Raw genomic sequence first — 12,676 nt, forward strand, 5'->3', positions numbered from 1 at the left:
AAGAGTTAATAGGTCATTCCCGACTCTCTCCATTCATATTGAGCCTTTATCATTTCTTTATGAGTTACACAGAACCATTTGAATACTATTGTAGTTATCTCACTGCCTGCAAGTGTTTGAGTGAATACTAGTTGAGATGGCTCAGTGGGCTATGGAAAATGGCTGCCTTCATTTATGTGGGGGTGAAGTTGTTTCTTCACAACTGGATTAAGGTCACAATTATCCATCATAGGCCTATAGGTCTGAAAAAGTATTTGGTTGCCCTTTGGACCAGTATTTTAAGCCACACTTAAAAATGTATGAATGTCTTTGGATTTTGTTATAAAGAAAACCAAACTTGAACATGAAAAAGACTTTTTTGCATGACTTATTTAAGACTTACTAAAGTCTTCAAAAATGCTATACAGTGGCACTAAACTGATTAAATAATGAAAATCAATTACTATTTTAGTTTTTCATGTAATTTGGCATCAAATACAGAAAGTGGTTTTCATTTCTTAGACATCTGAATAGATTTTCTTAAACATTGAGGAACAAGCCATTCAAACTCACTGGCTTTAGCAAATAAGTGGAAAAGAAACTATAAAGCCAGAGATATTTTTTCAAAAACACACTTTATTTACAAGGCAGTTATAAAAGTTTGTATAAAAAATGTACGAAAAGTTCATAATCAGTGTAAAAAAAAGTGTTTGTACTTGAAGCTAATACAAAAAGGCAGCGAATAACAAAAACGTTATTGCTAAATGCTTTTGATTGGACACTGCAATCTTAGTATCAAAGGCTGATTGAAATATCAAAAAAAAGCCGACTAGGTATAAAAGCAACAATCATTTCAGTGTTTCAAAAAGTAAAAAATACCAAATGTAAATCTGATTACAAAAAAAAGTGTTTAAGAAAAAATGATCAAGAAATGTTTCATCATCTCAAAGGCAAATTTGTTACCATTTAAACCCTTGACTTGAAAATGCTTGGTAAACCTTGTTTTTCCTATTTAGCTAATACAAAAACTGTAAAAAAACAAACACTTTTTGTTCTGTTGAAATCTTTTGCATAGTTGATCTAAAACCTGAAATAGTGCTAATACAATGAAAGCTCAACGTTGTGGTTTCGATCTTGAACGCTTTTGAAATGGCAACACTACTAAACCGACAGAGTACCTTTTTACTCTAGATATATCACCTAAGATCTACATTAGGCAAACTTGCATTTTCAAACTTGGCAAAGTCATTTTTAGGCATTGGGCATGGTTTGTTTTGGCCATGAATACATAACAGTGCTTTTAGGCATTTGGCTGAAATACATACGAAATACATATCTCTGCAAGGGCAGTTCTGGGCATCTCCCACAGATACGGAGTACAAATCTTGTCTAGTTTTAGGTGTACGATTCTGATAATGCTAGGAGGACACGCTCCTTACAATTAACACACATTTAGCGATTAAGAAGTGAGCAATACTGGGGTCAAACACTGGCAAAGGCGCCCATCGTAGTTAATTATTATTCTTAATACAAAATAATAATAAATTACTGCAAATTGTTCCTTATATTAAAATCCATAAAATTAGAACCCACATAGAGAATTCATTTCCCATATATAATACAAAATATATAATACAATATTATTAAATTGAAATTGAAAAAAGGTAGAAAAACAACATGTAAAATGTCTTTGGTTGCTTGAATCAAATAAGCGACGGCACAGCTTAAACAATGGCGACTAACATCAACTGTGCAGTCTACAAAATGGCTTTGAGCCTCTCCCAAATAATGTACCAGAAGTGTAGGAGTGTTCCTCTTTTACTTCTTTTCAGAATGATTGTCTTCTTTCACTCTCCCTCCTTCTTCTTCCCTTTCTATTTTTGTCTTTGTCTCATTCTATCTGTCTCTTTACATGACCAGTGCTCGTGAAGAATAATTGCTGAGGTATTTGTGCGTGGCTTCAGAGGGCATCGTCTGCTCTTCCGTCTTCCCGCAAAGCACCTGTTCCCACGTGCTCAACTGCTGCGAGAGAGAAAAGGAGAGGAAGTAAAAATGGAGAGAAGTAGAAAAAGTCAAAGATGAAGGTGATTGGTCAGGTTTTGCATAGCATACGCTTCAGTGTCTAATAAATCATACGTTTACAATTTTATGGCACAATTCAGCACCTGGAGTCATAAAATCAATATATCTGCTACTACAAAATGAGCTATAAAGTTTTACTAAACAACTACACTCTTTCCGATGGCCGAACGTTTTGAATTCGTGTATCGTGGTAGATGTTATACCTGCAGAGGACTTCCCATGGCTCTGCGGGGCAGCTGGGCGGCTTTGTGTCCGTCCTCGGTTTTCTCTGCATTGGGAAGCATCAGCACGGAGCTAGTCAACAGATCCTATAAGTCCCAAAGAGAAGTCGTCACATATCGAAATAATGCTGATAGGCGGAGATCAACGTACATATACGAACAAAATCGAGACACTCACAGGCATGTCATGGGCGGAGCCACTGGAAGGGAACAGCTGGGTGTGGAGATCTTGCTCCTCCCACTGCAGACAAGCTGACTCCACCTATAGATCCGAATTCATTATTAACGATATATAAAATCCACCACGCGTAAAATTACAGTGTGTCGCTTTCATAATCATCCTACGCATAATATCAAATGTCCAATTCACACCCCCACTCTTACACAGACGGTTCAGACAAGTTTGACTGCATACTGATATTACTAACAAATTCAAATAGCAAACTACAGACAAGAAGTTTTTACATTTCTGCTATTTGAATATCACACTGAGATGTATTCAAATGAAGGGGCGCACATTAGCCCAAACTGACCTCCTGTTTGATCTTTTTCAGGGGGGGCTGGTCCAGATGCACCCCCCCAACGCTGATCTCACACTCCTGAGGCTCCTGTTTGATAGTACCAACCACCCCAGAGTCCAGTGAAGGGCTGTGGGCCTGGAACCAGAATAGAGTCTTGAATAAAATATTCCAAAGTAGTGATGCATAATGTATCGGTACCGTATTGGTTATTGGCTGATATTAAAGGGATAGTTCATCCAAAAATGAAAATTCTGTCATCATTTACAATTCCAAACCTGTATGAATTTCTTTGTTCTGCTGAACACAAAGGAAGATATTTGGAAGAAACCATGCAGATCTCACCCCCCATTGACTACCATACTATTTATTTATGGTAGTCAATGGAGGGGGCGAGATCAAACATTCTTCCAAATATCTTCAGCAGAAGAAAGAAATTCATACAGGTTTGGAACTATAAATGATGACAGAATTTTCATTTTTGGGTGAACTATCCATATTTAAATGCTTGAAATGTGTTTCTCATAGAAACTAAGAAGTCTCACCCTTTTCAACGGTCCGTATTTGGCGTCTTGCATTGTCAGTGTGGATTTGAATGGGGTGGGTGTGCGAGGAGAGCACTCCATGATAGAACGCCTCAGGTTGGGGGTCCGGAACCTGAAACAGAACGCCCATATGAATTATTTAGTGTTTTATTAGAATCAAATTAAATCAGTCATTTGATTATGCTTTATATCTGTATATATAAACTTCTTTATGAATCAAATAAAGAACCATTACAAATGCAAAAAGTACTGAAATTGGCTCTTACAGCTCATTTTCCTTCTGAGGCCGAAGCGCAAGGTCTTGCTGCAGTGCTTTCTGGGAGCAGACAGGTGAGGGCGTGACGGGTAAATTTTGACTGTCTGAATCTGGGCTCACCGATGCATTAAAGAACTACAACAAAGGAAAGGAAGACAACAATGAGATATCACTGAAAACCACATATTTAACATTCAGAGATGTAGGAGGGACCTCTAACCGGGGTCAAAATCAGCATAAAGTTAAAAAGTGAGTTTCACATATGATTCATTATGCACTACTGTAACTAGGCTAAAAGCATTATGGTAGCTTGATGTTATGGTTCTGTACGATCAGAGCAACACTAGCATGTAATGAAAAACACTGCAAATATTTGCTAAGCATAAAACTGTCAAGTGCAAAATAAATATCTGTCAAATGAAATTAAAAGTGATTGCATGCGGCGTTCATTAGATGTTCCTTTCAATTTGCCCCTGGCAAATCAAGAAAACAAAGCAGCATTCCTTTATGAACAACAAACTCAAATGATAATTTCTGAAACTAATTCACTAAAAACAACCAAGCACTGATTGCAGAGTCATTCCGAAGGGATAAAAAGTGTTAGAGGGTCATAAAAGTGTAGCACTAAGAGCTGATGTAATACAATCTAAGACTTTTTCCTTAGCACACACATTATGACGCCCTAAAAAAAAAACATTCGTGGGCGTTATAAATGTGGGTTATGCATGTTGACGACCTTTAGATGAATCCTACGCGTGTTGACTAATGCAGACTGATTTGTATTAGTGTGAAGAGATTGATTGATGGTGCTGATTGAGTTATTGGGTGACTGACTGATTTTTGCGGAGAAGTTTCAGACTACCTGGGAGGGAGAAAAATGCAGGTGTCTGATGGCTGAAAGTTTGGAGCAAAGAAATGTGCTGTCATCGTTGTGGGTGGGCGAACCCTGATTGGATTGAGCCTCCGTTTTAGGCAACATCCTATCAGAGTGTAAGTTGGCCCAGATAGACGGGGCCTGAGAAGACGAAATCACATGAGGACACCGAGGGTGTCAGGTAACTAAACGCAGCTGACCGATCTAATATAGGATGCTTTTACGGTCTCTTACCGAATCAATAGCATCAATGAACTCTGGTAAACTGGAGCTGGAGTCATTGTTTGGGCTGTTTGTGTTGCCATGGGCACTTTCTTCAGGAAGGCATCCCTGGTCTAGGGATGGAGCCGGGACTGAAACGACCGCGCCGACCGAGGTGTCCGTCAAAGAGCCTCTGTTCCACCCGCTGAAGCCATTCATGGAGATCTGCTAGAGAGAGAGCGGGAAAAAAAAGTAAGTGGCAGAAATTAAGCAAAATAAAGAGAGGGATGCATGCAGGAAGAACAGTCAGAGAGAAAGGGAACTTGTTGAGTTGAATGATGTGAAGTGTTGGGAGGGGGTTCGGAGTTGCACAAGGAGTTAAACAGAGCTTGTGGTGTGATAAGGCACAATTGCATCATTTAGCCAAGCAGTTAGAATGTGAAATAGACCCCCAGATGCTTCCTCCAATTAATCACACACACACACACTTACACAAAAACACAGACACACACACTTACTGGTAGTGCCTGTTGTCCCTTTAGCTCATTTTCTGTTGACATCAAGAGCATCTCAATCTCCTTCACCCTCTTTTCTTTCTCGGGGTCCTCTTCGCTGTAGTGTCTCTAGATCACAGGAATCAAAATCGAGCAAAATGAGTGAATGCGATCAGATCAAAAAAAACTAGGAGCATTGAAATAATATGAAAACAATAAAGAGAAAACATATTGTGAAATATTATTACCAATTAAAATAAGTGTTTATGTATTTTAAAATGCAATTTATTCCTGTGATGTCACATGATCCTTCAGAAATCATTCTAATATGCTGAAAAATTTCTTATTGTTATCAATGTTGAAACAATGATCATTTTTTCAGGATTCTTTGATGAATAGAACGGTTTCATTTGCTCTTTGGTTACCTGGATAGGAGCAGTGCCATGTTGAGGAATGTTCAAGATGTTCAATTGAAGAGCAAGTGGAAATGGCACCTGAACACAAGAAAAAAAACGATCAATTACCAACTGAAGAAGTCATACAAAATGCTGCTTCAAACTTCAAACCATTATTGTAACAGGTAAACATATGCGAGATACGTTTTCTCGTACCCGTTGTGAGTCAGGCATGTAGTACGGATACTGATTGCTCACGGAAGAGGGAGGCATGGATGTGTTGGTCGGAGTGTGACTGTAGTTTAGGAGGTGAGGTTTAGCGTAGCTGTTGTTTAGTGGAGTGGGGCTGACTTTAGCAGCATGCTGAAGGTAGCCCTCTTGCTCGACCTTCCGCCGCATAGTGGAGTTCCAGTGGTTCTTAATGGCATTGTCGGTTCTGATGACAAGAACGTAATATACGATTGTCACAAATCACATACAAATATGTAGAACACAAGCATTCAAATAGCATTTCCTTACCTGCCCGGAAGTAGCTTGGCAATCTCAGCCCATCGGTTTCCAAGTTTCTCATGCGCCTGATAGATGATCTGATCTTCCTCCTCAGTCCAGGAAGTCTTCTTCACCTCAGGGTTCAGGTGGTTGTGCCAGCGTTCTCTACACTGCTTACCGATCCGCCCCTTTAAGTGCTTCGCGATCACAGACCAACGTTTGGGACCGTACTTCTGAACCAACTCGATCACCTGAGAGAGAGAGAAACGAAAATCATGGTGAGCAAGCGCGGGAAAAGGAAAAGGAGGTGAACGAGGGGGCCAGCACAAACCCAGAGAGAAAGGGAACTAACATTGCATAAGTGTTTTAAGATTGCACACAGATACAGATAGTGGTATTACGCTGAATATCTGCGAAATACACCTGCTAATGACTTCTGCTGGGTCATAAAAATGACGATAAATAGAGAAACACCTGGTCTCGCCAGTTAATCATTACAACACGACACCCGCTCAATGGATCTTTACTTTCCCGCTCAACTTTCTCCTGGTTGTATGCGGATTAGTGGGTTGTGTAATTGCAATCCTGTGGCTTTGTTTTGGTTATCTGAGGTAACATATTGGTTGTGGTATGGTTATTTTATGTCAGGTTGTAGATGTCTTACCCGTTGGTCTTCTTCTTTCGTCCACGGTCCTTTGATAAGTTCAGGGTTGAGAACTTTCTGCCAACGATGCTGACACTGAACATCTGTTCGATTCTGTGAAACACACACACACACACAAGTACAGTGAGCTAACAGAGAATGGAAACTAATTTTGGGTTGTCATTGTGGTGTGTAACTTGAATTAAAGTAAATTTAATATAAGTTCAATGTTCCGCACATGAGATCCCAGGTGTTTCGGAAACCCCACAGAGTGAATCAGAAATGAAACAGCTTTAGTTTCTTATTCTTGTTTGTGTGATGAGATTGATGCGTAGCAATCTCTATCTAGATCTAGTTGATTTTTGACTGCAGTATCTGTATGTGTTAGTATGTGAACATATGCTTCTACCTGAGTGCACATTTGTGTGTGTGTGTGTGTGTTTGTACATCCGTGTGTGCATGCAGGTGCACAGTGGATTCTGAAACCTTGCCATATCCCCCCCATTTGACTCTGTTCCAAACTAGGCCAACCAATGAGGAATACCCAATTATGCAAAATCCTCCAAAACGTGCACACACTTCTACAGTACCTGATCCTTTTGGCTATTCACATGCAAATGCACATATATAAAACACCACACCACACCTAACATAACCTAACCTAACCCCCTAAAGCCTAAATACACAAGCCACATACATACACACTCACTTAAACAATCATAGACTCAAAAAAAACCACACACACTCACAGGTAGAAAGCTGGCAATGACTTTCCAGTCTTCTGAACCATGATGCTCGACCAGCCTCTTCAACTTCTCATCCTGTAAAAAGAGTCAAAACATTAAATACATAATCAAATGATGCATTGTTAAACGAACAATACATAAATTATATTCCATTAAACAAACACCTAACAAAAGCTACTTGAAGAATAAAGGGTTATCAGTTAAACTACATGCAATGTGTAATACATTTTTTAATGAATACATAAGATACAATATAAAACAAAAATACTATTCTAAAACATTTGAATGTCAAAAATGTGCAAAAATAAGGAAAAAATCTAAAATTTAGTGTGTGCAAAACCATAAAACATTGACTTTTTTGCATTGAAATTTTATATATATATATATATATATATATATATATATATATATATATATATATATATATATATATATATATATAAAATATATATATATATATATACACACACAGTCAAACCAAAAATTATTCAGATATTTTTTTATATATTTTTACTAGTGGGTTCAGGACACTATAGTTCATTTATGTAAGTGAGGAAAGCAAAATAAAGTAAACTGTGACATATTATAACCAAAAATTCTTCATACAGTGGACAACCAGTAAAACTGATATTATATTATATTAATATTTATATATATTTGGGACCAAAAATTATTCAGACACTTTGACCTGACCATGTTTTGCTTAAGTGTTATATGACATAATTAAGATTAATTTTTCTGACACGGTTTAACTTTGAGATCTTGTCATATTTTATTATTTTTTTATATTATATTATTATATATATTTTTTAAATTGTAGTGAATAAACTATTAATGAATGAAATGTTCAAGATGTCTGAATAACGTTTGGTTCTACTGTATATTATATGTATATATATATATATATATATATATATATATATATATATATATATATAACATTTAAAATATTAATTTTGAATTATTTGTAATTGTTAAAAAATAATAATTTAAAACAATTAAAGAATATATCTGTTCTTTAAGCATAGATAAGAGGGTTATACTAAAAAAATAACACCCAAACAGTTTAGCATACCTCCTCACGGGTCCAGCGTGTCTTGCCGAGGTGTCGTTTTCCTGTCTTGGCTTGAGGACCATCGTAGTCATGATCATAAATCTCCACATCATCATCATCTTCGTCGCTACTGTAAACACTGGAGGGAAAATGAATGATTGTGAGATAAAAGAGTTAGGGTAATAACCAGGGGAGGGGGGATGGGGGGGGGGGGTAAATAGTGAAACAGCAAAAGAGCAAACAAGGATGAGGAAAAATGAGCAGATCCTCATGAACATGTTAGATGCGTGTTGTTGACATACATAAAAAACACCCTTTCACCCCCATACGTCCATCACGCTTTATAAAAAAAATACGAGATAACACAGTCAACACAAAACCAGAGTGGATGAACCAGTACAGCCGGCAGGTTAGGGTGCAGGGGGACACGCTCAGAGAAACCTGTTCTGATGTTTTTGGTTTCCACAGAAACAGCGAGCGTGTGCGTGGACTGGCACTGTTTCATGATGGGAGCGTGTTCAGACCTGCACAGGTACTGTCAAAACCATCTCACCTGGCCAGCTCTTGGCCAATCAGGATAGAGCACAAGCAGACGTGGAGAACAATGTTCTCCTGGCCTTTGTGCCACAGGTGTATGTGTATACGCACTTTTAAACCTCACGTTTATCCTTAATGCTAGTGCTTAAAGCAAAAGATAAAGACGATAGATGACTTCCTTGACTAAGTATTTGGAAATGTAAAAGTCAAAACGCACCAAGCTCACCGAAATAAAAAAAAATATAGTCAAATAGATACGTTTTCATCTTAGTGTGCAGTGAGGGTTGTTGAATAACTGTACATGTGAGTTTAAATATTTGTCAAAATAGACCCACTGTGGCTGAAACCTTATTCAAAGGAATTTTTTTTAAAACTTCAGTTTGAGTCTCATTATCTTATGTGACAAATACAACAGCAAATGTCTCATTTTTAACCTGCCATCTGAGTGTTTTTTTTTTATTAAAAAGTCTTGCATATGAACTGCATGATGACTTTGAAATTTTGAAACACAAACTTAAAGAGACAGTGCATGCAAAAGTGAAAATTCTCTCATCAATTATTCACCACGCTAAACCTGTATGACATATTTTCTTCTTTCATCCTGCTTATTATTTCTTCAAAGGGAAATGTTAGGGAGGATGTCAGCCACAGTCACCGTTTCATCGTATGGAAGAAAAAAAAAAGATGCAGTGAAAGTGAATAGAGACCGAAGCTGTCAGACCCTCACATTCTGCCTAAAATCTTTCTTATTTTTTGTTTTTGTCTTGCGCAAAAAAAGAAAGTAATGCATGAGGGTGAGTAAATGATGACAGAATTTCATTTTTGGGTGAACTATCCCTTTAAGACTATAATACGAGTCGTTCCAAATCCGACAACTGTAAAGCGGATAAGTGGATATAATCCATCCGGCTCACATATAATCTCAAAATTAATCCAAACGTTATAATAAAGCGTAAAATAACACACGAACATGCCGAGATGTTTCTGCAATCGCCCGCTATTTTTAACCACACTATGTTACGTTGACGCTGACATTGTGCCTCTCGTCATTTGTTTCTGAATCAAAATGAGTGTGTAAATTTTGGGGAAGTACCGAATCTCACCGTAACCTGTCCAGCGGACTCGCACGCGCAGGTGGATGAATGAAAATTTAAATGAACACGAGCGCGAGACCACCGCGCGGGCGCGAGCGGGGAGCGCACATGCCATCCACCTGTTCAGCGCGGCGCAGCGCACCCAGAAGAAATACCCATTCCGCTGAGAGATGGGTGCGTTTGTAAAAACGCAACCTAATTCAAGCGATACATTTCTATGCATGCATTCAGCAAATGTAATGATATCAGCACGAACTGTCTTGCGTCTAAATGCTCGCATGTGGCTACGGAGCGCAGTCTCGTAATATAAGGAAATACATGCGCGAAAGTTCATCAAAATGCATAAAACTTAAATCTCACCTGTGTCTGTGCCGCCTCGCCATCCCGCTGTTTGAGAGGAGGGTAGAGAGGTGATGGTGAGTGCGCTCGGCTCAAGTGAGTTCTGTCAGCTCCTCTTCGAGGAGGAAGTGCCGATATTAAGCTCTCTAGCGGAGTGTGCGATATTGTAAACAGATCCATCAGACAAAGCTAGGGCTGGCTCTACCTCCCGCTAAATTTGGCGCCTCGGGTACTGCGCATGCGCACAACCACTCTACTATTCACTCTTCAGAGCGCCTTTTGAGCAAGAGGTCCGCGCTAATCGTCCACTGTTGTTCTTTTAGAACAATTATATTGTGTTTTATGAGGTAAAAAGGCAGGGAGGGGTGGCAGCGCGTTTCTTAGAGGACAATGTGGACTCTGAGTGGGAGTGAAAGTTTGGGAAACGGGGGGAAACAGAGCGTGAGGGGTCCGGGCATCCTCCCTGGAGTTTAGCGCTGTTTCTGCGGTACTGAGGCTGTGTTGTAGCGAGTAATGCAAGCGTAAAGGATGGTTCCGATTGCGATTCTTCTTATTAGGTTCGATTCTTTTCAAGATTAAATATTTTTAAAAATGATAATAATTAATAAAAAAAAATTCTTAGTTAATTTGACAGGTGATGAGATCGTTTCATACTTTAACAGAACATATCTAACAAATAAGAAATATAGTTTAGTTCCAAAACGTGTTTTTTTCAGCATGCAAAACCTAATTTATGTGATTTTTGACACCTTTTAGAGGCAGCATAAATGCAAATCAGTAATTAACGCTAAGTGTAGGTTATTTTAAATACGAAACACGTGCTGACAATTTATTAATTTATGTAAAACACCAATGATTACAACAAAACTCATAATGTGTATCTTTAACACGTTGTCATATGAACAACCAACAACCATATGAACAAGTCTCACGAGCCTAAGATTTCGAGTGGGACTGACATGGGGAGTTAGTGATTCAGTGTATTCGATTCACTAAAAAGAACCAGTTCACAAGAGTCATTTGTTCGGGAATCGGACAACAGCGTGGAGCCGTATGTTTTTGATTTACTAAAAGGAACCGGCTCATAAGAGTCATTTGTTCGAGAATTGACACTTCTCCGTATGTGTCATAATGTGGATTCAACAGTAGTAATTTCAGAGCAGAAAACACTCAGAGTAGTTTAGTAATGTGATGATGAACGAATACAAGTTTCAGAACAGTTCACGTCATTCAATTCTTTTTCGAATTCGAACAAAGTTCAGGTGTTCTGTAATGGAAAGCCAGTTACCCTGAAATCTATAAGATCAAATTAGTTAGAAATCTGCTGCTGTGTTAATTCCTATGAATTATTTTAATTAAACTATTTTTTATTTCCCTTCTCTCGCTTTCATCGGGGTGCAACAGTTTCGGTTTTCCTTTTCCAGAAATGTATTTTCCCTCTGGGTTGCTGATAATTTAACTTTGCTCCAGTACCAAAATTACACAATGCATAGCACATTTTATTACTGAAAGTCACGGTCAGGTTATTTGTCTGGAACGGAAAAGTAGTGCAGCTTGTTTAAGTTCTCTGACATGTCCAACCTGTTGCCATGTGATAGTCTGCGTAATTGCATAATCATCAAGGAAACTCTCTCTTTTTCACACACCCTTGAGGGCTGTGGTCTATATGATTTGTTTTATAGGTTGTCTGCCTTTGTGCTCACTTGGTTGGCACATTGTGACCGTCACTTATAATATCGGTCAGCGCGAGCCATTGTTTCTGACCACTGACGCTCACGTGCTCAGCAGAGCTCGAGAACGCGCCTCTGTTGTGTCTGCGCGCTGATGACTGAGAGCGCTCATCCATCCATTGCAGAACAAGGAGGGGTTATTACGGGGGTGTTTCATTAAAAGAGAGAGAGAAAGAAAAAAAACATTTAGTCGCCATTTTATTTTAGTAGCCTACTTCCCTATGAGGGCATGTGATTTATGACTTTTTTTCGTAGATTACACAACACAGATCGCAACTATGTCACTATGTGCTGTGGTGTCATACTGCAAAGTGTTTGAATCGCATTGCATAAATAACTGAATATCAAACAGAGTGTAATCTAAAAAAAACATGTTAGACCGTTTACTAACTTAATATCTAACTTACTAACTAAATATTGTGCAAATTATAGCTCCAATTATTTGAATGAAAAATGACATTGACAAATTAAAATGAGGT

General features: G+C 38.4%; 1 protein-coding gene across 4 annotated transcripts; it reads right to left on the reverse strand.

Moving 5' to 3' along the window:
* Positions 1-631: 631 nt before the first annotated feature.
* Positions 632-10,631, reverse strand: myb (v-myb avian myeloblastosis viral oncogene homolog). Of its 4 annotated transcripts, XM_067370915.1 has the most exons (16): positions 10,489-10,631; positions 8,519-8,636; positions 7,447-7,518; positions 6,719-6,811; positions 6,085-6,305; positions 5,782-6,001; positions 5,596-5,664; positions 5,195-5,299; positions 4,710-4,901; positions 4,464-4,616; positions 3,612-3,736; positions 3,346-3,457; positions 2,816-2,938; positions 2,461-2,544; positions 2,265-2,369; positions 632-2,001 (listed from the first exon to the last, which is right to left on the reverse strand). In XM_067370915.1, exons 1-16 carry the CDS (start codon positions 10,509-10,511, stop codon positions 1,888-1,890), a joined length of 1,929 nt encoding a protein of 642 aa, XP_067227016.1. In that variant the 5' UTR covers positions 10,512-10,631; the 3' UTR covers positions 632-1,887. The 4 variants fall into 4 exon arrangements, with proteins under 4 accessions (XP_067227016.1, XP_067227014.1, XP_067227015.1 ...); XM_067370913.1 differs by lacking the exon at positions 4,464-4,616; XM_067370914.1 differs by lacking the exon at positions 4,464-4,616 and having other exon boundaries at positions 632-1,998; positions 4,710-4,904.
* Positions 10,632-12,676: the final 2,045 nt, after the last annotated feature.

This window comes from Chanodichthys erythropterus, chromosome 20, assembly GCF_024489055.1.
Source record: "Chanodichthys erythropterus isolate Z2021 chromosome 20, ASM2448905v1, whole genome shotgun sequence".
NCBI lineage: Eukaryota > Metazoa > Chordata > Actinopteri > Cypriniformes > Xenocyprididae > Chanodichthys > Chanodichthys erythropterus.